The sequence below is a fragment of the Eublepharis macularius genome, chromosome 7 (assembly GCF_028583425.1).
Source record: "Eublepharis macularius isolate TG4126 chromosome 7, MPM_Emac_v1.0, whole genome shotgun sequence".
NCBI lineage: Eukaryota > Metazoa > Chordata > Lepidosauria > Squamata > Eublepharidae > Eublepharis > Eublepharis macularius.
This window is the reverse complement of record NC_072796.1, coordinates 83,156,465-83,183,950: the sequence shown is the minus strand read 5'-3', so window position 1 is coordinate 83,183,950 and position 27,486 is coordinate 83,156,465. Positions and strand designations below refer to the sequence as shown.

Below are 27,486 nucleotides of genomic sequence, written 5' to 3'. Positions count from 1 at the left end.
AAACGAACCAGACTACAAAAGTATTATCAAACTACCTTCATTAATATTGCCATTCTATTCTTCTCCTATGCCTTCAACGTCTTTTATAGAAAATGTAAAAAAACCTTCACAACGTTATTGTATATGTAACACTTTTATATATCTGGATTCATACACTAAATTCTTCAGATTTTAGCTATCCAAGGTTGATGCCACAAAATATGCCTAGTCTGATATCTACAGCAGATACCACAACATTGTACTAAAATAGTCACCTATAAGAACAGATCAAACATATTCACAGCACTATTTCCAGATCAGAAGAGTAATTACGCATTTGGTGTGAGGTAAGGTTATGCAGCAGACATAACTTGGATTGTTTTCAGCTCAACATGAGGAATTACAAATAGCTGAAGTAAAAGAGGTCAAAATAAGGGGAAAGTTCCATATTTTTTACATAGGCCATCTTGGAATAATTTTTGACAAACAGCAGGTGCTGGAAAATTACTATTTTCTCTTGAAACTACTAATAACTAGTATTGCACATACTGGATTGTGGCTCTAGGGCTGGAAAGTTACCATTCCAAATTGCCTGTCACAGATGCCTTGTACTTAGTACCACTAGACAATCCAAGAAACAGGAACACATCTTTCTGTATGTTACACAAAAATTTGCTTTCCAAGTTTCTGAGTTTACAAAGATAATGAGGGTGAAATACAGTACTTAAAGAATAACAAAATTTATATAGCACACACCTAAGAGAGCTTCACATACTTTAGTTCAGTAATATTATTTCAATAATACATTAGTTCAGTATACCCCTAGATTACAGATGGGAAGCCAGGAGTTTATGATTTGCACAAGGCTGTTAATTTGGGGCTCCCAGTCATTGCATTAGGGGTTCCCAACGCCATGGAGCCCACTGACACCTTTCCTGGCATCTGTTAGATTTTTAAAAAGCAGATGGCGCCAGGTGGGGGTTTTGCCCAGCAGTTTCCAATGACCATTGGAGATCTGAGATACTGACAGATGCATGTTTGTTAGCTAGCTAGCTTAACATGTATACTTGTGTGTATATAAGAAAATATTGGGTTAATTTTTAAAACAGCTTCCGTCTAAAATGCTGAAGAGTTACAGTCAAGGTTTTTAAATTAATTTTTTATTAATTTTAATTAATTTTTTATTTTAAAAATTAAATCAAACTGTTTACAAACCAGAAATAAAAATATGACAATACTAGCACATCTACACATAAAGAACTATGCATAACCTCACTCCCTGACTTTTTGTGGGTGGCTGCAGTTCCTGAGTCATCCATTTTGTGGTTGTGCCCTTCATCCTGTGTAAAATTGCCAAAGGGCTCCATCGGCTCAAAAAGGCTGGGGACCCCTGCATTACTTAATATCAGCACCAAATAAAAGAATGTAACGTATAGCTACATCTGCACTACAAGCATTCAAGTACTAGTATTTGTATCCATATGAATTAGGGAGAACTTGCTACCCAGGGCTCAGTTTTTATACCTGCTCAGTCCCACCTTCAGCTGTCTGCCTGTCAAAGAACTTGATAACATTTTGTTAATTAATGATTTGATATTTGTATGATATTTGGGTATTTTATATCTGAATGTCATCTTGGGTTTTCTTTTTGAAGAGAACTGTGAGGTATAAATAAATAGGCGATTAAAGAACAGTGAATCAAATGGGATCACTGAACGTTTGTTTCTCAGAGCAGGACCACAAGTGACGCCTGACACAGGTTGGACACTAGTCAGCTTCCCTCAAGTTTTGATGGGAAATGTAGCCATCCTGGTCTTACAGCTTGACTCCCTGACTGCTGTCCAATGGATTTTTCAACTGTCACTTGTCCAACATTCCGCCAAGCTGCCTACATTTCCCATCAAAACTTGAGGGAAGCTGGCAAGTGTCCAACCTGTGTCAGGCGTCACTTGTGGTCCCGCTCTCATACTCCAATACTGAGTGTTTTAGAATGAATTAATTTTTGTCTGGCATAAGACTTATATGGTATAATCAGTAGTTGCAGGCATGAAACAATTCCTATTTTTTGGTTGGAGTTAACCATCTGTAAGCATAAGTGGTACATGATATATCATTAGGACACCTCCACTGACATATTCCAGCACCTTATGAAGTATTATTTGCTTGAGATCTAATCAAGTGAGATCATCCCACCCATCTTCCTTGAGTCACCACCATCACAGCTAGCCAACTAAGATATGATTTCTATAACTCCAGTTCTTCACTTAATCTGCTTTACCTACATTCTCTCACGAAGTCTCTTTTCATTCTCCATCAGAGATCTAAAATTAGGTGCCCTGTGGATCATCTTACTCCTTGGGTCACTGAGATTGCTGGCTGGAGGAATGGGCTGCAAGCAGTTCAAGATGATACACCTAACAACATACTTTTCCTGGTCCTAGAAAGCCCAGAGAACCAATTCCACACAACTGCTTGCTATAACATTTTTTAACAGAGCATCCCTATGCAAAACAATCCACTGAAACAAATGGGCTTAGGATGGAATACTTCTGCATAGGATTGTGATATACATTGGCTTTCCTTCCTCAGGCTATACAATATGCAGCTAAAGGAAGCTACCATGCTAACCCTGTATGTCACCAGAATCAGACTGTTTAGTTACCTGCCTGCTACTTACACTAATCCAGGCACTTACTGATTTTCCAGCTGTGGGCAGAACTTTGCTAGGTACTTAGAAAATACATAATAAGAGGTTTTATTGACAAGTCGTATAGCATATGATTGGTTAGCACAGAAGTCCCCACCAAGTCTAATTTCAGTCACTCAGCAGACCTAAGGCCACTATTTATTTTAGTCTCCAATTTGCAAGAAATTGATAATAATGGTATGCTATACATTGTAATGAATACTAAGTTAACATAGGGTTAGGCACGTTAAACTGAAATACATTATATAGAAATATTGCAAACTAAGCTAATATTTCTATTATTTTAAACATTTATACCCTGCAAATACTCAGCCAAATTTTGGTTCTTAAGGCAGCTTATAACGAAGATAAATCATAAATGTATCGAAAACAGTATCACAAGAATACGATGGACCCAGTATGTTAAAACAGGAAAAATTTTAAAAAATAATCTGGAGAAATTCTAAAATAAATATCAGATAAAACATCCACTTCAGAGGCAGAATATGTAAGTATTACATAAAAATAGATATATAATGTAATTTGCTTAGATGTGCTCTGCTTGACAGTTAAAAGACCATACAGAGCCATGGTTCAAAATTATTAAGCAGGAAACTAGGATTTTTTTTAAAAAAAAAGGTTCCACATAAGCCTCTTTGAAATTATCAAAGGAAAAGGGGGATATAAGGTAAATACTAAATATAAATCACTTGAGGTTAGCTATCAATATATGCTTTACTGACCCCCTCCCCCACAAAGCTACTCTTTAGGAATTTTTTTAAAGCTTCAAAGTAAATTAAATTACTCTACTTCAACTTGCTGGAGAGATGTTTTATTCAAATAAACAGGAGAAACCATGTAATCTCTGCCAAATATGTAGACATCTTTGTGAAAACACTAAAAATATGACACTTCACTTATAAAGACACTGAAAAGTTTCTATCTTGTGGAATTCAGTGAAGACCATGTAGATTGTCTGCTTCCTGTTTATCTTGCACTTAAAAATGCATCCCAGAAGAATTAGTGATGTTCTTAAAAATCATATGTTTATGAATGTTTTGTTTAGAAACTTTTAGTCCAAAAAAATGAATGGTATGCTGTAAACAAAATGAAATTTGCCCACAAAAGAAAACGGTTTGACAGATGCTAACATCTGTGAACATGGATTTTCCATAAATGTCCTTTCCCTCCCATCCCTCTTTAACCACAATAAACACTAATTTAAAATGTCTTGTGTAACTCAGGCTTGGATTTTCCTGAGGGTAAACACAATGAGTGACCTCAATCTCAATTTAACTACCTTGAAATGTTAGCATTGGACTCATTATCTTTATTCAGATGAAGTTCTTAAGATAAGTTTAATGATGTTTATGTTAAGATAAATAAGTGGACAAAGCATGGATAAAACAAAAAATGAAAAAAAGTTTATGAATAATTCAGATCTGAATCAGGTAAAGAAGATATATTCTATTTAGTACTGCACAAGTCCGTACAGAAATGCATTAAAAGTTGTTGAAGTATAATCATTTCTGCTGAAATGATTTACATTGCATAAGACAAATTAAAAGCATACATGCTCTTCATTACTTACGTCAATTAAATAACTCCTGCAACTATGTATCACTCTGTTAGTTAACAACAGGCACAGGTGGGATGAAATACAAAACATGGAATTTAAAGTAAGTTGCTGCTTTTTATCAGTCTGGCAAAGCAACATAGTTGATCCATGGTTCTTAACCTTTGGGGCACCATATCTTCTCAAAGTAAGCCATCAAAACTATTATTCTCTCCGTCCCACTTTTTATAAATGACAAATATGAAAAAGGGAAATCTGGAAAGAATAACAAATTATATTGTATTTTCACCATTTGTTCAACCCACTGGTTAATCAAAATAGAACACTGACTACTATATTGAAAAGTTGCAGATGGTGACTGTGACACAGCTACAGCGCTTTCAGGTCATTGTGAATAAGATCCAGTTGGTTTCTTGCTTTAGTTTTAATGAATGGTGACTACAGTAGAAAAGCCAGCATTAGAGTGGCAAGAGGAACAAAGACTTTGAGAGCTTTTCCAGAGAGAAAAAGGGACATCAGCTTTTTGCCAAAAGTTTATCAGGTCAGAATCCAGAAAGCCTGTTACTGTTTTACCAACCAACGAACTCTTCTTTCTGTCATGATATCCTCATCTTTGAAGATTTCTTCCCCCATAGGAAAAGGCCCTCTACCCATGCATTTATCTCATGAAAGCTGAGTAAACTTGTCTCGAGCTGTGAGACAGGCCAGTTTTAGAATGAACAAGTGGAGATCACAAGAATCTTGTGGAGAGGGGGAATTGCTCCTACCACTTCCTCCGGCTTGCCCACCTTCTCACTTTGGCTGGGGCTGGGAGAGCAGGTGGAGGAGGAGGAAGAATCGTTACCACCTCCTCCCAGCCACTACTGCTTGATCACTTGATCTCCTGAATGGAAGTAGGTACTGAAGAACTGAAGGAAAAAGCAGCAGCAGGGCCGCCTTCTCCTTCCAGCCACCACTGCTAGTTTGCCTTCTCTCCCTGGGAAAGGCAGCAGCTGTGGGTGCTTAGTCTGGTTTCGTCCCCTTTACCATTGGCCTCTTTATCAGCCCAAATCTCCATATGACCTCACCAAGTGGTTTCATGTACATGTTTTAAAAGCACAGGGGACAAGATGCAGCCTTGCAGAACCCCACAGGGCAAGGCCAAGAAACTGAGCAGCAGTACTGAAGCACCACCTTCTGAAACCTACCCTCCAGATAAAACTGAAAACATCATAAAACAATGCTTCCTAGTCCAGCTCAGAAAGGTGGTCCAGAAGAATACCACGATCAATTGTATCAAAAGCTAATGAGAGATCCAGAGTAGGAGTCATAGTCCCCTGTCCATCTCTTGGTGCAGGTAATCACCAGGGTGGCCAAAGCTGTTTCACTCCTATAAACAGTCCTTAAAGCGGATTGGAAAGAATCCATTACATTATGTCTGTGGTGTCTATAGTTAGGACAGTTTCATCTCCCTCTGCAATTCCTAAGCACCTCCTTAGTTTAAGGCTGCATCCTATATGTACTCATGCCCAGGGGATAAATTCAGGGTAGGTCCGGGCCTGTACCCGACTCACAAAATGAAAAGAGGCAAAGGAATCAACAAGTCATGAATGTGAGTGCTTTAGCAACAGTCTAGCTGGCCTTCTTGGCATATTGTAACAAGGAAAGATCTATTACCTGCTACATGCATTCCACTGGGTATTAAAATTTAATTTTTCCTTCTGGATTTTGAACAATATAATAGAAATCAGCACAGTCCTAGCAATACTGCCATGTAGCAGCCCAGTGGAGACATGTCTGGTTATCCAACAAATCTATTTGGAGTGTGAATGACGCAAATGAAAGAATGTTTAACGCTAATGATAACTAATAACAACAGTAGCACAGTGAGAAAGGCATACTATAAATAATGTGAATAAATAAAAATAATGTATGAATAACACAGTTAATCAGAACCATATCTCAGGTTACTACTACTAACACCACCCAAAGAGCATTACCTACAGGTTCTGCCTACAAAGTTAAGCCAGATACAACCCAGCATTCCAGAAATCAAGTAGGGAAGGTTTTCTGGGTCTACCTCATTAGAGTCTTTGAAAACTCTTAGGGACATTTTCATCCTTTTAATTCCCTATATCCAACCAAGCCTAAACTTTACTGCTATATTTTATTCTATGCTGTGTCTCCTCCATGGGGTTGAAACAGGATAATTCATAAAACATCGCTATAGTGAAACTTGAGAGAGGGAGCACATCTTGGTAAATTTAGGAAACAAAGGGATTCATTGAACAATAATGATAGCACAGCATGTCATGATATAATTAATGTAATGTTTATAGTCAGAGCCCACTAGCAGTTCCATTTTCTTTCCAAAATGGCAAGCTAACTATACAGGAACCACCGCATGTCAAAAAAACTGAAGGGGGAGTATTATATGTTTCAGCTTGTGACTGTAAGAATAGTTATGTTACCCAGGACACCTTAAACAGGGTAGCTCATGCATCATCCTGCAGAGACCAATCAGAAGGACAAATTTCCACTGTAGTCCCTCCAGATCAACTTGTACGTCTTTTCAGCACCATCTGGCCTAGCTGACAGTCTTTTCCTGAGTTGTGCCTTCTAAACTACTCATTCTCAGAATGATCTAGATGGTGGGAAATTCTAAATTCAGACTGCCAACATCTTCCTCAAGACCTGCTTTTTCTAGGTTCTAGCCATTTTGCTGAGTGTCTCATGATATGGCAGAAAGGGTCAGCCTTACTGAAGTTAAGGAAGTCTGGCTTCGTCAGTGCCTGGATGGGAAAACAGAAGAATCTTATATATGCCATCTAGAGGTTTGTGACGAAAGGAAGATAGGATATAAAGAGTATGAACAGTAAGCATTGTTATCATGCTTAAAATTGATAGTGAACAGAACAAAAATACTGAAACAAAGCACAACTATCCCCACCTCCAGGTACTTTCATATAGGGAGGGAAATTAGAAAATTAACTGATAAAATCTGAACCAAATACCCATATAAACCTTTTGCTAAAGGAAATGACAGGTGGCCATTTTTGGAAAAAATATTTCTCAGTAAACCCAATAGAAATGAATAATATAAGAAAACAAACAATGCAATAACTACAATAAAGAATAAAAAGTACAACAAAGAATCAGAAATAAAGAATAAAAACAAGACTGAAAACAAAACAATTTTATGCACACCCCTAGTTTAATGAAATTAAAAGCTAGTTATAAAAAGTTTCCAAAATAGCAACGTTCTGTCTTTCTGGGAACTATAGTGATAAAATGTCACTAACCCATGTTGCCTGAGCCTATGCATGTTTACCTGTATGAAAGCCCTTTCAAGGTCAACAGAATCAACCTCAAGTAATTGCACAGTGTAAGGCTGCAATCCTACCAATATTTAGGAAGAAGACATTTTGTAAATAGAAAATGTGTTTTCTCATCTACAACAGAAGGAATAAAGTGGTAGGGAAGATAAGGAACATATAAACGTTATTTTTTAAAGAACTGACTACACCCTTGTATTTGGCTATCTAATTCCAAATGTTTTGACACCATGTTCTGTGAATTTATCTTAAATGTAGCTATAATCTGAAATATTGTACTTAATTTGTTACTGAGTTTAGAAAATGTTGCTACCCACCCTGAGCCTTGAAGAAAAGTATTAAAATATTGATTCATTCTCTTTTTGCTTAACAATATTAACAAAACTAAATACTACCAATGATTCTTTTTTCCCCTGAATTCCACGAGCTCACTTATAACAAACAAATATTAAAAACACAAATTACGCATTGATATCAAGAATACAGAAGTGCAGAGCCGAGATATCTCTTCAGCATAAGAGTTGCTCACTGTAAGCAGGAATAATGTATTGTTCCTTATCAAGATTCCCATTAAAATACCTTGTGTGTTTTGCGGTTGATTGTTTAGCTACAACTTGCAAGGGCTGACGGGCTCCTCCTTTCAAAGTACTTGTGAAATAACTTCATCCAATTACTCTTGGTAAATAGAAATTAAGTCCATTGCTATCTGACCTCAGGAGGAGGGGAGAACAGTAACAGGGACTGCAACGACAATGCTTCCTGGAATACAGCATTACGCTGTTTTTTAAAAAAAAATCAGTGAGTAGAAGGAAAAATTTGTAGTCAGGACCCAAGACTTTTTAGGGCCAAACATAACATGCAGTGCTGGGAATTCCATGTCCAGAGCTACCAATTTTTTTTTTTCTTTTCAAGCAACAGACACATTGTTCCTAAACTTAAGTTTGGGATAAGAGCAAAGGTGGATGGGGTTAGGGGTTAATTTATCCCTTCCCCTGGGTTGTTTTCTCAAACTGAAACAGCCCTGGGGGAGTTTCTACTACTTTGTGCTGCTTCTTAACTCAATGGAGCAAACCCCCAACCAATGCAAGATTTCTAATGTGGATTAGAAATACCCTGAGCAAATACCCTTGCCCTTCTCCATTGCTTCTTGAAACAGCATTCCCATTTTGAGCAAAAAGGCAGGATCATTCTAGGCAGGGCTTTTTTCTGGGAAAAGAGGGTTGCCCTCAGAAAAAATGGTCACATGGCTGGTGGCCCCGCCTCCTGATCTCCAGACAGAGGGGAGTTAAGATTGCCCTCTGCACCAATCTAAACTCCCCTCTGTCTGGAGATCAGGGGGTGGGGGCACCAGCCATGTGACCATTTTCAAGAGGTTCCAGAACTCCATTCCACCGTGTTCCAGCTGAAAAAAAGCCCTGATTCTAGGCCACAGGAAAGAGCAATGCTATTTAATCATCCTAGTTCACCTCTTTACTCTGCTACTTCCCTCAATGTTATAAATCATGCTGGGTCAATTACTGTTACTTACCTAACATTTGACAGATCTGAATTTAGTAACGGTGTGGTGTTTTGGGCAGGGTCATTTCCTTGAAGATGGCATCTAAAGCCTTCTTTAGCAAGCAGATAATACACTCTTTGAACAACCACCTGCACCTGTATTCTTCTTCCTCCAGTTCTTCCTTGCATTTCCACAATATCAAGAAGAGAGTCACTCAAGGAAGTAACTACAAAGGGGGATAGTTTGGATTCACTATTGTTATGAGTGTGTGTAGCCTTGAAAGCCTTCATATTGGGACAGGAAGCCTGGCAAAAACAAAACCATAAATCACATCATTGTGAGGATTAGAAAAACAAAAGCAGACACAAGAGAAACTATTCCTTACTCTAAATTTCATTCTAGGATTACAGAGGCCAGTCTCTACAACCAGGTTGGGAAAACAGAGTCAATCTTCGACCCACACAAGGGAGAGATACTTTTTTGTGTTCTCAAAACACTACCAGCCATCCAGGAATCTCCAATTCCCACCAGAAACTTGTAACTGGGATAAAAGTGAAACCATAGCCACATAATTACAGCCATGAATCAGGCCTCGCCTCTATCTGCAGAAGTTCAGCAGGTAGAGACTAAAAAAAAAAGCTCCCAGAGGAAAGAATACAGAGCTCTATGGAGCTCTGACTCTGCAAAAACTCTGCTTCAGTCAAAAGACAGGACTAGTCTGGGAAGATGGGAGCTTCTCCCCTTGGTGAGGCCAAACAGTGACCGTCTTCCAACCAGATGCTAACTAGGAAGGTGCTACAGCCAGACAATACACTAAATACTATTGCCACATCTCTTAAACAGGTGTTGCGGATTTAGTATTTTTTCTGGATAATCCAGACAGTAGAGAGGACTGCTTCTAGCTCCATATAACAACATTTTCTTTGTTTACTGCAAATAGTTCATTTCAATTTTTAATGTTTTGTCTCCCATTTTCTTTAAAACTGTCATATCATTTCAGGAGAAAAATAACACAGCTTTAACTGACTTCAAAATTCATGAAATTGTTGCCTCTCTAGACACTGCCATTGATCTGGTCCTAGAATAATAAAAGCACCATCATCAACACACAAAACCTCATCCAATTTATGTTCCTGGATTTTAAAGTTGGTGTTTTAAAGCTAAATTACTGAGTCTCTCTACACGAGACACCAGGGCACATGTCCATCAAGCGTTGGAATAAGCAATGTTGGCTGGGAGGTGTAGCTTTGAAAGACAGAGTCAGAGGAGATCGCTCTGAAGGAGATGGATTCTCTCATAGTCCCTCGCTGCCTCTGGTATCTCCCCTTCTAGAGCTTTCACCCAGGCACTCTCACTGCTTAAAATCCTGAATTAACCAAGCCTCAGGAGGGGAAAAGCTCCATAAGGGGAGATGTCAGAGGCAGCAGAGGGCTGTGGGAGAATCTGTCCTTTCCGGAGTGATCTCTGCAGCTTCTGTCATTTAAAACTACGCTTCCAGGTTAACATTGCATCTCCCAACATATGAAGAACACGTCAAAAATATTGTGTAGAGAGACTCACCATTTCTGGGTTAGTATGGAAGTAGAAAAGAAGCTTCTTTCCCTTGGTGTCCTTTACGAGATTGCCTGATATTAGTCAATGTGTTATCCCAGAAGTTAAAAAAAAGAAAAAAAATATTTCCAGATATCATATAAATGACATCATGCAGTCATATCAACCCACATTTTATGATTCTTTTATCATAAAACTGTTTAACTGTTCTCTTGTTATTAAAATAGCACAATGATAAATATTCCCATAATAAAGGGAAAGAGAGCAAATGTTTACATATTCAGCAGGAACTAAACATTGTAAGAAAACTTGGGGATGACACTTGGAACAGCCAGTCAGTGCTGAGTCCTATTCTCTCCCTCTGCAATGCACAGTACTATTACACATATCCCAGTTTTATTACATGAGTTTTCCTACTCACCACCATTCATACGAAATAGCATAATGATGTCAAAACATGAGGCAAGTTGTACTAAGTGTAATTTATTCATTTAGAACATTTCTATGCTACCTCTGTAGAGAACCTATTTGAGGCAGCTAACTTGTTACAGAGGGAAAGGGGGGAATAGTTTCTAGTAGCATCCGTTTGTTTTTTTATAATATTGAATCTTCTTCTAGAAAGCTTGTAAACGTAAGCTGAGCTCCAAACAAACTGAACAGAAACTACTAAAGCTACAGCAACACTACTCAGGCCAGTAGGGAGATTGTAACTCTCTTATCAGTTTAGCAAGTGAACCACATGTTAAAATTTATCTTGTAAAAACATGAATATTATTCACTACTGAATAGTATTCAAGCAGCTCAAATGAAGGCTACAGATAGCTTATGAGCATTCCTGCAGTTTCTGAATATTTGTTTCATTAACGTGGTACAAAGTGTTAAAAATATAAAAACAAGCTTTACCTGATTAACTGCAGATGCTTGCGGTTGACTATCTTTTGCATCAGATAAACTGAATATCTGGGCCAGAGATATGTTTCTTTTTGTAAGCAATGGCTCTTCAAAACATGGCTTATGCATTTCTTTTTCTTCCTTTAGAAACACCTTTTGGCTAAAGTAAGTATTCAGAATAACTGGAACATTTTCATTCAGTAGAAGAAGTTTTTGCCTGGAAAAAAAATGATCCTATATTCACTGCATTGTAAAAAGTTAAAGCTCCAAACTAGTTAGAATATAACTGTGAATGGAAATATGATCCAGATTTATATAATTTCTTTCTTGCATGCTTTTAAAATTATTTCAGTAACCATTTAAGTTTTTTTAATACACAGTTTGAAGGATAGTCACAAAAATATTAGCTGTTTAGTATATGGTTATTACTGGGAGCTATACCAGGAGATTTTTTTCTTTACTTTTAATAGGTTTAAGATGCTCACTACTATCAAATTTGTTTTGCTCCAAACCACCACAGGAGATGTTATAAAGCAAGACTATCGAAATAGTTACCAGGTGTCTTATTCTCCATGCACTAGAGCAGGGGTCCCTAACCTTGTTGAACTGATTAGAACTTTTTTGAGAAATTTTGAGAAAAGGTAATGGGCACCACCCAAAATGGCTGCCATGGATTGCATTCTGAAGACTCAAGCAGCAAGTGCGCTCCAGGAAACACACTGCTGAGCACCATGATGCTGCAGTAGAGGAAGGAACATCTAGGTTTTTTGCTAGCCCATTAGGATGAACTCATTGGTTAATTTTTATTTATTTGTTAATGTTATTTATCATCCCTCCTTTCTCACTGAGACTTACGGTGGATTATACAATGTAAGATCAGTGGCTGGGATATTCAATAAACTACACAATCGGATATGGATTTCAGAAATTTGAAAGCAAGCATAATTCCAAATATAGAGATGAAACATTGCTCCAACAAAAAACAGGGGTTGCACTTACCAGTAACTGTTGTTCATCCAGTGTCTTCTGTGCAGGCACACATTGGGGACTGCACAGGACAGCCACAGAAAAAGATTTCCAAACTCTCAAACAGTAGGGGGCACTCCACCTGCTCAATGTACATGTGTGTGAGTTTTCCTACCAAAATGCAGCATTGTAGGGCAGAGCAATTCGGTGTCCCTCAATTCCCTTAAACCACCAGAGACAGATTTTGAAACTCTCGCAGTGGGGTAGGAGGGAGGGAATGTGTGATTGCACAGAAGACACTAGATGAACAACAGTTACAGGTAAGTGCAACCCTGTTTTCATCCTCGGTCTTCTGTACAGTTCCACATTGGGAGTATAGCAAGCTACTCACCAATGGAGGAGGGTGTAAGAGGTCTAACTGAATAGTGAATGCAGGACGGCTGTCCCCACTGCAGCGTCTCTTCTAGCATGAGCGTCTCCTGAGCAGTGACAGATAAAGGTGTCTGCAGATGACCAAGTGGCAGCTTGCAGATGTCTCGTTGCGGAGTTCCCTGAAGAAAAGCAGCCGATGAAGATGGCTTTCTTGTAGAGGGAGCCTTGTTTGTCATTGGACAAGGTACCTAGGCTTGAGTATAGCACATTCTAATGCTGCTACTTTCCCCCTGGAGAGAGACTGGTTAGCAGTGGGAAGGCCCTTATGTGGGGCTGCATAACAAACAGAAAGGGCCTTGGATTTTCTGAAGGGCTTGGTTCTGTGTAGATAATATAATAGCGTCCTCTTTACATCTAATCTGTGAAGGGATATTTCTGATTCTGAGGTTGGGTTGGGAAAAAGTACAGGTAGGATAACCCTTTGCTGTAGGTGGAACCTAGACACTATTTTAGGGAGGAATTCCAAACTTGGGTATAGAATTACCTTTTTGAGAAAAAATTGCATGAAGGGAGGGGGGATCTGTGCAGAGAGCAGTTAACTCCCCTACTCTTCTAGCAGAAGTGACAGCTACCAGAAAGGAAAGGGTACAGTGAGTCAGTGGTCCAAATGAAGGTGGCACGAGTTGCACTTATACAAGTGAAAGGCTCCATTGTGGTACTGTGGATGTCCTAGGGGGCAAGATGATAACTACTTCCTTAAGAAATTGCTTAGATGCTTGGTGAGAGAAAACTGTCTTGCCATGAAACACAGAAATGGCTGCTAGGCGAACCTTAATTGAGGAGGCAACTAGCCCCTGTTTCAATAGTGATAGCAGATATTCAAAAATTAGGGTCAATGGACATGAAAAGGGGGAATGTGTAGTGTCCACCACCCAGTTTCAATAGTGATAGTAGATATTCAAAAATGAAGGTCAGAGGACATGAAAAGGGGGTATATGTAGTGTCCATTACCCAGGAAGCAAACTTGTTCCACTTATGGCCATAGGAGAACCTTGTGGAAGCTTGTGAACTTTCAGTATAATTTGGGCTTGAGAAGGTGGAGATCTGAGGAATAGGTCCCAGACTTCATTCCCAGAGACCAGATCCTCCATCATGATGCGTCCACCCCTCAGACTCACAGCATGGCTCCTATTCCTCAGATCTCCAAAGTCCTCAGTCAGCAGCTGAGTCAGAGGCACCAATGCCCTCCAGCTCAAACACCTCTGATGAAGCACAAGGATGCCCAAAACTCCAGCGTCACCCAGAGAGCGCCGCAGACAAAAGCAGCATGTGGAGCTGCAGGAGAGGCGGCAAAGTGCATGCCTCCTGGCCAGACGTCAGCTGCTTGTTGAGAGCAATGAGAAATGAGCACAGGATAACTCCCAAGCAGCTGGCTGCAAGCCCAGCCTGTCTATAAAACCCAGCCACAGAAGACCAGGAGGTGTGGAAGCAACATGTCAGACTCCTGTTCTGTCAGCGACCACTCTGCTGAATCTTGCCTTGCTCTTGCCTTGCCATGTGACCCCTGGACTGTGCCTTGATCTTGTTTCTGGATTGCCCTTACTCTGATTAGTAACTGACCTACAGACCTCTTGACTTGGCTTTCAGATTCTGGACTTTGGACTCACTCCTGGCTTTGGACTTGTGCTCTGACCTCAGACCAGACTTGGACAACTCTGCTTGGGCTGACCTAGCCCATGACAGTATGAATTGTTTCTGGCACATGTCCCACATATGGGTCGGAAACCAGTCTTGGTGTGGCCAGAAAGGAGTGATGAGGATGTAGTGTGTCTGGTAGTGATGGATTCTGCTCAGCACTCTGGGATACTGGAGAAAAAGCATAGAATAGGCCCTGGCTCCAGGGAATTTGGAAGGCGTCCCCCAGGGAATTGGGGTCCCTGCCTGCCAGGAAGCAAAAAGTTCTGGCCTTGATGTTGGAAGAGGTTTCAAAAATTTTCACTTCCAGGAATCCTTGCTTCTGGAATATGGGACGTATGTAGTTGTTGTTGATAGACCACTCGTGGTGTGATTTGAATACTCTGCTTAGAGAGCCTGCCATAGTTCCTCGGCACACAGTCAACAAATCTGTTCCCCCTTGCTTGTTCAGATAGTAAAGTGCAGTCATGCTGTAGGTATGTACCTCAACTCTTTTGTTGTGTAAGAGACCTACAAAGGAAGCAAGGGAGTAACAGATTGTCCTTCATTCTAAAACATTTATATCCATACCAGCTTCTGAGTCAGACCATGTACCCTGGGTAGAGAGGTTACTGCAGTGCACCGCCCAACTGAGAAGGGAGGCATCAGAGGTGATAGAGATTTCCAGGAGCAGGATACAAAAGGGCATACCCCTAAGGAGGTTTTCCTTATGTGACCACCACTCAAGGGATCTGACTATAGGTCTGGGGATAGAAAGTCTAATCTGCTGAGGATCTGTGATTGGGTTGAAGCATCTGATGAACCAGTTCTGTAAGGGTCTCATAGAGATTGGTGAAAGGAATAACACTAGTAGTGGCTGCCATCAGTCTTAACAGCCTCTGAATGGACAAGGCTAACTGGAAGTAGTTAGACTGGAAATGGATAGTGAGGGAACGGAATGGCCCTGCCCTGTCCAATGGTAGGAAAACTCTCCCTATCATAGCATCGAATATAGCCCCTGTGAATTAGATAGATTGAGTAGGTGAAAGGGAGGATTTCTTCCCATTGATGACAAGGCCCAAGGAAGACACTGTTTGTATGGCCATGTCAAGTGCTCTAAGAGCAGGACTCTGGAGCGGGCAACAAGGAGCCAATAATCTAGACAGGGGTAGACAGAACACCCCTTAGACCTGAGAAAGGCTACCACAGCAGCCATGCACGTGGTAAACATACGTAGTGCTGAGGATAGCCCAAAGGGGGGGGGGAGTATACTGGAAGATTTCCCCTTGGTACAAGAACCTGAGGTATTTCCTATGGTCGGGGTGTACAGAAATGTGAAAGTATGTGTCCTTGAGATCTATTACAGTAAACTAGTCTCCTGGTTCTAAATACTTTATGACACTGGCTAGAGTTAAAATTCAAAACTTTTCAACTTTAATGAATTTGTTTAAACCACAGATAAGCAAGATAGGACAGACTCTACCATTTTTCTTTTTCTTTTTTAAAAAAAAATTTATTGGTGAGTTTATATTTCATATTTAATACATACATTCCCATCATATCTAATTTACTCTAACCCCCACCCTTTCCTCCCCCCTCCTTATCGACTTCCAACAGCTTTCCAACCCTTAACCCTTCTTATTACTTAACTTGACTTCACTGCTATTCTTCTATAACACATATATCGTAATATCTCTTACTCCAAGCATATTCAAATTGTTTTATATATATACTGTATTAAAATCACTAATCCACCAATGTATCCATTTTACTCTTCCTTGATTAAACTCTATATTCTAAGTAAGATTTGCTTAAACATAATACTAGCTTAGATTGTAATAATTAAATTCCCCCTTAATGGTAAAGTCGCTTATCTCTTCTGTTTACAACATCCCATTTAATAGTTCTCAAACTGCCACAGTTCTCCCTTCACATCCCATTTTTTTGCTAAATATTGTTTCAATTTCCCCCAATCAGCAATAAATTGTCCTGGATCAAGATCTTTAAGTATTCTTGTCATTTTGTCCATCTCCGCCATGTACAGCAATTTATAAATCCAATCTTCTATAGTTGGTATTTCTTGTATTTTCCATTTCTGCGCGTACAAAAGTCTTGCTGCTGTGGTCATATAAAATAACAATGTTCTGTACTGCACTGGAACACCTTCCATTCCCAAGTTCAGTAGCAACAATTCTGGGTTCTTATTTATTTGGATTTGTAAAATTTCAGTGATTGCTTCAATTATATCTCCCCAGTATTGCTTAGCTACCTCACAAGTCCACCACATATGATATAGTGACCCTTCGTGCTTTTTACATTTCCAACATTTATCTGACATGTTAGTGTTTCCCAGTGCAATCTTCTTTGGTGTTAGATACCATCTATAGATCATTTTGTATACATTCTCTTTAATGTTCGTACAAGTTGAAATCTTCAATGTGTTTTTCCACAGGTGCTCCCACGCCTCCATTGTTATTTCTTTATTGAAATTTACTGCCCACTTCACCATCTGGACTTTTACTATTTCATCCTCCGTATGCCATTTTAGAAGTACTTTATAAATCTTTGAAATTTCTTTTTTGCCTTCTTGTAGTATCACGTCTTCTAATTCTGAGTTTTCCATTCTTATTCCTCCTTTTAAACAGTCCGAATTGAAAAGATCTCTGATCTGTCTATATTGAAACCATCCATAACAAGGAGACAGCTCTTCTTCTGTCTTTATTCTTATTGTTGAATATTGTATTTGTGTTATCTCCTTGTAGGTCAAACGTTGCTGTTCATTGTCGACAGTTCTCGGATCTATTACTTCATACAGAACCACCCATGAAGGAATTCCATCTTCCAGATAAACCTTATACTTTTTCCAGATTGTGAAGAGGCTTCTTCGAATATAGTGGTGCAAAAACATAGAGTCTGTTTTAACTTTATCGTACCACAGATAGGCATGCCATCCAAACAACTTTTTGTGTCCCTCCAAAGCCAGCAATTTATGGTTTTTTAATGTTATCCAATCTTTTAACCATGCCAGACAAATTGCTTCATAGTATAGTCTTATATTGGGCAGTTGCAAACCACCTCTTTCCTTCGCATCCTGTAATACTTTCATTTTCACACGTGGTTTTTTGCCTGCCCACACAAAGTCTGAAATTTTCCTTTGCCATTTGTCAAATTGTTTAGAGTCTCGGATAATTGGGATTGTTTGCAACAAGAACATCACACGTGGTAAAATATTCATCTTTACTGCTGCTATTCTTCCCAACCATGATAAATTCAGTTTGTTCCATTTTATCAAGTCTCTCTCTATTTGTATCCACAATTTCTCATAGTTATTTTTAAATAGATCTATGTTTTTCGCAGTCAGTTCAATACCACGATATTTTACTTTATTAGTTACCTCACAATCCGTTATCTCCATTAGTTCTTGCTGATTCTGCTTGGTCATGTTTTTACATAGTATCTTCGGCTTCTTTTTATTCACATAAAATCCAGCCAAATCTCCGGATTCCTTTATTTTGTCTATTATTTTAGGCATGTTCTCAATTGGATCATCTACTATTAACATTATATCATCCGCAAATGCTCTGACCTTGTAGGAAAATTCCTTTATTTTTATGCCTCGAATTGTATCGTCCTCTCGTATTTGAATCATCAGTATTTCCAAGATCAAAATGAACAACAATGGAGACAGAGGGCAGCCCTGTCTTGTACCTTTGCTTATTTTCAACTTTTTAGTTAAGTCGTCATTCACTACAATCGCTGCACTTTGGTCTCTATAAATTTCTTTAACTGCTTGTATGAACTTTGCTCCCATTTGCAGCTTTTCCATAGTGGCAAACATAAAGTCCCAGTTCAGATTGTCAAATGCTTTTTCTGCATCCACGAAAAAGAAACCAACCTCCCTATCACAGTGCTTATCATAGTATTCAATAGCGTTTATTACTGTCCTTAAATTGTCTTTAATTTGTCTATTAGGTAAAAATCCGGCCTGCTCTTCTGCAATAAATTCTAACAGCCATCCCTTTATCCTTTCCGCCAAAACTTTTGCAAATATTTTGTAGTCATTATTCAGCAACGAAATTGGCCGATAATTTTTAACATTGGTCAGATCCTGTCCATCTTTCAGAATCAGTGATATGTTAGCTTCGTTCCATGAATCGGGAATCTTATGGCCTTGCATAACTTCATTCATTACCTCTCTCAAAAAAGGTGCCAATTCGCTAGCCATCATTTTGTAGAACTTTGCCGTCAGTCCATCCGGTCCCGGTGCTTTCCCTAATTTTGTGGATTGGATGGCCTCTTTTATTTCTTCCTCTGTCACTTCCCTATTTAATTTTTCTTTCCATTCCTCTGACATCGTTGGAAGTTTCATTCTTTCCGAATACTCCGCTATTGAATCTCTATTCACTTTTTTCTGGTACAGTTTTGCATAAAATTTATAAAAAGCTCTACTAATAGCTGGTTGGTCCAATAATGTTCTGACTTCCTCTCGTATTTTAATTATGGTTTTCTTCTCTTTTTTCTTTTTTAATTGCCAAGCTAGATATTTGCCAGGTTTATTTGCACCTTCAAACGTTTTTTGATTCATTTTTTTCAAGTTCCACTCCAACTCTTTGTTATTCCTTGCCGTCAATTGCTCCTGCAATATTTTTATATCCTGATATATCCGTTTCTTCCCTGGTCTTTTCTTAAGTTGTATCTCTTTGGCTTTAATTTTTTCGGTTATTTCCTTTCTTTTTTCTTCTTTTCTCCTTCTGTCCCTTGCATTCAAGTCCATCAATATTCCCCTCATTACAGCTTTGTAAGTGTCCCATACCTTATGAGTTGACACATCCTTATTTAAATTGTACTGTATAAAGAACTTGGTCTCCTTTCGTAGCAACGCCATGTTATCTTCTATCTGCAGCAAGTCTTCATTTATTCTCCATCCTCTTCTTTTAGTATTTTTTCCAAATCTCCACATGATAGGATTGTGATCTGAGCCTACCTTAGGCATTATCTCCACATCTCTAGTCCACAACATTAGTTCTTTGGAAGCCCAGATCATATCAATTCTTGATAGAGTAGCATGTCTCGCAGAATAAAAAGTATACTGTCTGTTTTTTGGATTTTGTCTCCTCCATACATCTTCCAGACTTTCCTGTTCCTTAATCGCAAAAAACGACTTTGGCAAAAGTCCTCTTTTTGTGTGTGCAATTTTAGATTTCTTATCTTCTTCCAAGTTTGTAACTCCATTGAAGTCGCCTGCCAGAATTATTTGATCATAGGTCAGCTCATCGAGTTGTTTTTGTAAATCCTTGAAAAAGTTTTCTTTTGTGCCATTGGGTGCATAAATTCCAATCACCAAGGTCTTCTTCGAATTCCAAATTATCTCCACTGCTAAATATCTAGCTTCTGCATCACTTAAAATTAATTTTGGCTGCAGTTCCTCCTTTATATACAACGCAACTCCTCTCTTCTTCTTTTTGGAGGCTGCAGCAAATTCATTTCCAAGCTTTACAAATTTCAAATACTTTAAATCCTGCTTTCTGATATGTGTCTCTTGGAGACATACTATATTACACTTTTGTTTTAAAAGCCAGTGGAAAATAGCCTTACGCTTACAAGGTGAATTTAGTCCATTTACATTCCAAGATATTATTTTATACTCCATGATCACATTCTTGTACTTTTTGGTAAGTCCTTTTCATTGTCCCTAATAAAGTTTTCCATCTCGTGACCCGACCTGATATTTCTCCTTACTCCACCAAATTCAAATGCCAGTCCTTCTGGTATTTCCCATCTGTACCTAATTTTCAAATCCTTTAACATCTGGACCAGCTCTCTGTATTTTTTCCGCTCCAACAACACCGCTCTGGGCAGTTCTTTCATAACTCTCATCACCTTCCCGTCGACTTCTAATGGTTCCTGAAACTGTTTGCTTACGATTGACTCTCTTATGTTTCTGGTCGTAAATTGCACAATCATATCCCTTGGTAACTTCTTCTGAGCTGCAGATTTTGAGTTAATTCTGTATGCCACGTCCAGAAGAGCTGCAACCTCCTCTTCTTCTTTCCCCAGGTAACCCGCGAAAATTTCTGTAATCTGCTCTTGGGCTGTTTTTTCCACAATCTCCAGAATTCTGCGAAATCTGAGTTGCTTTTCCATTTGTTTACATTCAGCTACGGCCATTCTTCCCTTCATTCCTCGCATCTCCGTTCTCTGCACGTCTGTTAAAGTGTCAACCACGTTCCCCACTACATTGACTCTCTGCTGTGTAGCTTGCAAGTCATTTTGTACTTGATCCATTTTTTTTGTGAGTTCTGCCATCTCCGATTTTAGTGCCTCTTTAAAGTCCTTAAAATTCTCCTGCATCATTTCTTTAAGCTCTTTATTTCCTTCTGAAACTTTTTTATCCAAATTCTCCAGCGCGGTTTGCCACTCCTTCTTCGACATCGTGGGGCTAGCTCTACTTCACTCCCACGTGTCCGCTCTTTTCCTCAACTCTGTGGCGCTAGTTTATTGCTTTCTGTTATTTTTAAAAGTCCACATTCAGTTTATTTTTTAGAAAAAAAAATTTGCATAGTCCAAAATGTCAGGCGTTTTTTCTCTATGGTTTTGTATTGAAGCAATCGCCCTTACCTTCACCAAAGATGGCCTACTTCCGTTTTCCTTGAAGTCACAGCTTTGCCCTGTTTCAAAATGGCGACCTTCCACTTCCGTTGTTAACAAGCCGCTTCTTGCCAGTCTCTTTATGATTCTGACGCACTTCCTGTTCCTCTTCTTTTCACAGCAGTTCTCACGATATTAAAACTTTCTCACAGTCTGCTATCTCTTCCTAGCCGCAGGTATGTAAACAATAGTCAATTTTCTGCATTAACTTCTCTTTACAGTATCACTTTTTAAAATTTAATTTGCCAGAACTTCCTCCTTTACATAACAAGTCTCTTGCAGTTTTTAGATTCTCTTTATCACTTTATTCCTTTTTGTAATCTGTCCCGTATTAAGAGATAGCAATCTTTACCTTCTTAGATGTTTCTCTTGGGTTGTAATCGCTGCTTCAAATATCCAATTAGTTCTTATTCCCTTTTCGGTTTACTGAAGCTTGGGTATGTAGGTCTTATGCCAGAAACTGACTCCAGAGCCGCTGCAGAGATTTTGGCAACCTTTCTTCGGGTGGGACCTCGAGTGGACGGGGGCTCGTTGTGTAGAACCCCCCTCACACCCGAGATCAACGTGCCCTCAGGTTCTTAAGCGTACTTACCTGTTCTCCACCTGAGAACAGGGGGCTGTGGGCAGTTGGCGCCCCTCCAGCCTCCACAAACAGTGGCACGGACAGCCCAGCTCCCTGAGCTGCGTTAGACCTCCATGAATCCCAAACCGGAAGTCGACTACCATTTTTCTTGTTCACAAGAAAATCTCTATAAAAAATCCCCGGTGGGGAGGGACTTCTGGAGGTATTCTTTGTATAGCTCCTTTGGACAGTACCTCAACAATTACAGGTAGAATTCCTGAGCAGAACAGGTTGAGGCATTCCCTGGTGGGGATAAAGGAGGCAGATCCGAAAAACGTAAATGGTAACCCTGGCTTACAACTGTGAGTACCCAGGAATGGATTCATTGGTAATCATGTCCCAACTCGACTGAAATGGAACCAATCAGTCCATAAAGGAATAGAAATGTGTCAACTGTGGAATGATAAGTAAGAAGAGTGGCTTCTACGATTTGGAGAACTTTGGAGACTGAGATTTAGGCTTTTAGGGTCTTGTCTTGGTAGACCGTTTACCTCCAGACTGACAGATGGAGGAGGAATAGCTTCCTTGGGGTTAGTATGGCTGATACTTGTATTTTGTAGAGTGCTGATGGTAGGGGCTGACGGTTCCAGTATCAATATCTAAATGGTTAATGTTGTTGCTGTTGTTGAGGAGGTGCAATGACTCCCAGGGAATGGGCAGTCTGATGGTTCTTTTTCATCTGAAGAAAAGAGTAATCAGTCTTTTTGGAAAAGAGGACAGTGCTCTCAGATGAGAAATCTTCAATTTTATTGTGTTTGTCTTGTGGCAGGATAGTCAAACGTAGCCAACAGTGACAGTGTGAAACAGAAGATGAAGCCATGGACCTGGCAGAGCAGTCAGCTGTGTGTTTACCCACTTACATCTGTTGTTTGGCCAGTCTTTTGGCCTCACCTTTTAGTACTCTTATAAGTGCCTTTTTGCCCTCGGGTAGATCTTGTACATAGTTGGACAGCTGTTCCCACAGGAATAGGCTGTAGGAGCCCATTATAGCCTGATAGTTAGCTATGCGGAAATTAAGTGCTGCAGTGAAATATATCTTTCTTCCTAGAGCATCGAGTTGGTGTCCCTCTTTGTCCACAGGGGAGGAGTGGGATCCATAACAGTATTTGGATTGGATCTCCTCTCCTCAGAAGGATGGAGATGATTAAAGACGTAAGCGCAATCCTGTTGTTTTAATTTATAATAATTCTCAATTTTGTGAGAAATGGCAAGTATGGATGCTGGTTTTTCCCATATGCCATGCACAATGTCCAGAAGGTCTTGAGCAGCAGGGAAGGCTAGTGATGCTGGTGAGTCTGAGTAAAGGGCTTCTTTGGTTTGGGTGTTCCTGCTGAGACATCCAAGTGTAGGGCTGTCACCATCCTCAGCATTTGTTCGGAGAAGAGGTGGAAGCAATCATTGGGAGATGATGAGGCTACTTCTCCGACCACTTCCTCAGGAGAGGGGTCTGATGCAAGATCAGATGTGGCATCTGAAAGTGAAATCACTTCTTCCTCTTCCTCTGAATCCAAAGGAGTTGGGTATTGTGTTGAGTCTGTGAGATGGAACCGACGAAGTTGGAACCAAGGCATTTGGTGCAGAAGTGAGTAGAGGCACTACTTGTAGCTAGGACAAGAACTCTTGCTAATCTGGAATCTGAGGCAGGTAGATGGAACCTGTTGGCCAAGGCATAGGTGGTGTACTTGATGGACTTGATGGTAGGTTCCATGTCTGTGGTAAAGGTTGGGTAGATTGCTGTTGAATTGCCTTGAGTCAGTAACTGGATGGGTGTACGCGTCAATGGAGTGGAAACTGTCAGAATTGGGAAAGTTGAAATCATTGTTGATAGAACCGATTGAGTTGGATCTGTGGAGAAGACTGAATATAGTTCCTCTATTGGGCTCATTTCCTCTTCCTCATTATGCAATGTTGGAGTAGTTGGAGGAGAAGGAGTCAAAGGAACAGTAATGATCTTCCTCCTCAATAATCAGTGAGAGTGTTGAGGACGGAGAATGATGGTGTCAATGATGTGATGAGATCGAAGCTAGTCTTTTAGGTTGTTTGGTTTTTGTCTTAACCTTCTTTACTGGAAGTTCTGATGTAGCATGCTTGGATCTATCTGGTGATCATAGTGGAGTCCATATTGCATTTTAGCCATTTGGCAGGTGTTGATGCCCAGGACAGATGGGATTCAGCAGGTGGCACCCTTGGAATGGGTCAGCGGTTCCATGTTGGATCCACTGTATGAGTCTTAGGAACCGATAAAGTCTTTCAGAATGGGAGTTGGGTCCATGCTCAGCAGATGACTTCGATGTCAGCCTGTCAGAACCCCCAAACACCCATTTCTCACATAGCAGATTTCAGATGGGAGGCTCGATCACTCCTGGCCTTTGAGGTGAAATGCTGGCAAAGCTGACAGGCAGCAACGTTATACAATTCCCTCAGACAAAGCAAGCAGAGCTCAGGCTCGTCCGTATGTGGCTATTTGGTGTCACATTTTGTGCACTTTTTAAACAGTACCTTCCGAGATATATTTGCCTGTAAATAATCTTACTTTTGCTGTACAAACAATCAGAGTTGAGACAAGTTTGGAGAATCAGAAGGAGAACGATAGAGAGAAGAATCTTTCTCAGTGGCGGCAAAAAAGAAACTGAGGGACACCAGGTCTGACAATGCTTCATTTCAGCAGGAAAACTCATGCACATGTGTGTTGAGAGGGCAGAGTGCCCCTTACTGTTTGAGAACTTGAAAATCTTTTCCTGTGGCTAGTCTGCACTTGCACTGTGCCTAATGAGGGACTGCATAGATGACTAACGATGAAAGTAATTTGACGTGAATCCAGATGGCCAGATCAGTTGTGTCAAGGTAGGGAGCTATCTTCCAGGCTAGTCTGAGTTTGGAGGAGGCCTTATTTGCAGTTGCATTTACTTGCTTCTCTAGCAGCAGCACTGGATCCAGTAGAACCCCGTCTCTTAACAGAATCAGCAAGGGTCAACTGAACCCCATCAAAAGTGGGATGCACAATGTCTTTCAATATTTTCGTCTTTCCAACCAGCATAATTTCTGTCTTGTCTGGGTTCAGTTTCAATTTGTTTGCAATTTGACCACAGCAGTCAGGAAACAACTCAGGACCTCTACTGCATAATCAGGGGATTAGGATAGTGAGATATAGAGGTGAGTGTCATCTGCAAATTGGTAGCATCCAGTTCCATAGCTACAAATGATTTCTCCTAAAGGCTTTACATAGAGGTTGAATAACACAGGGAATAAGATTGCGCCCTGTGGTACCCAGCAAAATAATTCCCACACTGAAGATAGCTAGTCACCAAAAACAACCCTTTGAGTCTGTTTCATGAGGAACAATTTAAACCAGTTCAAGGCACATCCCTGACACGTCTCCAAACCCCTTGACAGGATGGCATGGTTTACTGTATCAAAGGCTGCAGACAGACCCAAGAGAAGCAACAAGGAAACATTACCTTTGACTATATTCAGATGGAGGTTATCAACTAAAGCCACCACAGCCGTCACTGTCCCACAGCCCATCCTACAACCAGACTGAAAAGTGTCCTGAGAGACAGAGTGGATTGCCTTCTTGAATGTCCTAGGTTTATTTATTTTTACTTTTATTTCATTTATACTTCACCTTTGTCCCCAGTGGGGACCCCAAAGTGGCTTACATCATTCTCCTCCATTTTTTCCTTACAACAATCCTGTTAAGCGACAGTATGTGACTGGCCCAAAGTCACCCAGCAAAATTCCATAGCAGAGTGGGGAATCGAACCTGGGTCGCCACTACACTATACTTGCTCTCACACCATTGTGTAAAGGTGATTTTTATAGATAGAACACTGATCATTAGCACAACATTTTCAAATGTTGAGCATATGTTCAAAGAAATTTGAATTTGAGGGCAATGTTCCTTTATGAGCTCCTGCACACCCACCCTTTTTTATATAAAGCTGACCTTCGCCTAGCTAGGAACTAACTGCAATTCTAAGAACACTTTCATGGAAATAAGCCCCATTGAATAGACCTGAGTAGGATTCTAAGTTGACCTAGGATGGCACTGCAAGTTTGCCTTCTAACATTACTATCATTGCTATCCTGCGATTTAAAAGACAGGTCAGGGAATCTTCAGATGCATGCGCTCTTCCCAGCACAATGAACCAGACTGAAAGCATATCAGATGGGTAGTACTTCCAGGGAGGTAGATTGCTGACGTTTCACCTAATCTTTCCCCTAAAGAATTCCCATGCCTCTTTAAGGTATCTGGTACTAGAAAACATTATTGTGCATCTAAACTAGGCAACTTAATGTTCTTGCTTTCTAATGGACTTTCCAAGAAGAATACTTTTACATCCACAAAATATATTTGAAAAACTAGCTGACAAAATAATTGATAAATTTTCTATAGATAAAATTCTGTTGAGGAAATACAGGTCTTGCAACGTTCGTGAATAAACTCTTCCAGCAAAGTTGCAAATTATTTGACTTCAGAAGTAATTGCTTCAGCTACTCGGATTGTTAATGCAAGAGGCATATGATGAGAGAAGACACAGCCAAGTATTCGTGTCTTTAACTAAGTATTGTAGTATTAGCAAAATAAAACAAGTTGAGACATTGCTTAGCTATATTTAAGCTGTATTATTGTAATTATGTTCTTGATCCAGCTTTCCAGGGTTTTTAATTAGTTCCTCCTATTCGCTACCCAGGGGGTAAAAAACCATGGAGCTTGTTCATACAGAAACTGCATGGCTATGACAAATTAAACAAGGATGTGACTATCATTCCCAGTTTGCTGTAACAGAGAACACTTTTTTTAGATTCTGTCAATACTTCAGCTGATTGCAGCCAAAGGATGTATGTAGGTAAAGGTCACTAGTTTTCCTTGCAACTCAACAGCAAAGCATGGCAGCAGTTCAGATTTAATGTACAAATGGCAACTGTTTGCACTGTGCACTAAAAAAGCAATTCTGAAATTAACAAAAGTAGAGAGTGATGAGCAAACCCAAAATGATAAAGCATGTCTAAGCAGTGCAACTAGTAACTCAGAGGTTTCTGATTATATACCATAACTAGCTTGATGCCCGTGCTTCACTATGGTATTTAACTACTTTAATTCCAGTTATAATACTTATGGGTATGTAACATTTTTCAGTTTGTGGGGGAGGGGGTTGGAGTTGGTTTTGTACCCGATGGCATAGTACCCGAGCGTCACAAAAGTGTTTGATTAAAGCGAAACGTGTTGATGCCGAAAACTGATGAAGTGAATTTCAAAATGTAACGTTTATTGAAGAGATTTTAAAAGGAAAAGATTGTAGTGCAATAAATAAAGTTAAAAATACGTAAAAACCTTTTTTTTTCTACTATAGGACCTCTTTGTAGACCTCACAGGCGGTTTTTCCCTCAGGTGCTAGGATCACCAGGCTGCTGGGTGAGCTCACTCTGAAACAAGCCAACTAGAACTGCCCATGGAAGAAGAAGTCCTCCCTCAAGTCAATTTTTGCCACCTTCAGTGTCTGCCCCTGGGACTTGTTAATCGTCACAGCAAAGCAGACCTTGAGGGGGAACTGCAGTCTCTTGAACTCGAAGAGGTTATCTGATGGTATGAATGGTATGTGTGGTATGAACACTGACTCCCCTTGAGCCCTGCCGGTGAACAATGTGGCCTCGATGGATGTTCCTGTGGAGGGCTTTCACTTGCAGTCTGGTGCCATTGCAGAGTTT

General features: G+C 39.9%; 1 protein-coding gene across 1 annotated transcript in view; it reads right to left on the bottom strand.

The window, feature by feature from the left end:
- SPIDR (scaffold protein involved in DNA repair) overlaps window positions 1-27,486 on the bottom strand; it is a 273,651-nt gene that overhangs the window by 62,961 nt on the left and 183,204 nt on the right. The window contains exons 10-11 of the mRNA XM_054985150.1: window positions 11,508-11,712; window positions 9,084-9,358 (exon numbers count right to left, since the gene is read on the bottom strand). Coding sequence (XP_054841125.1) covers window positions 9,084-9,358; window positions 11,508-11,712 — 480 coding nt within the window. The remainder of the gene's footprint in view (window positions 1-9,083; window positions 9,359-11,507; window positions 11,713-27,486) is intronic.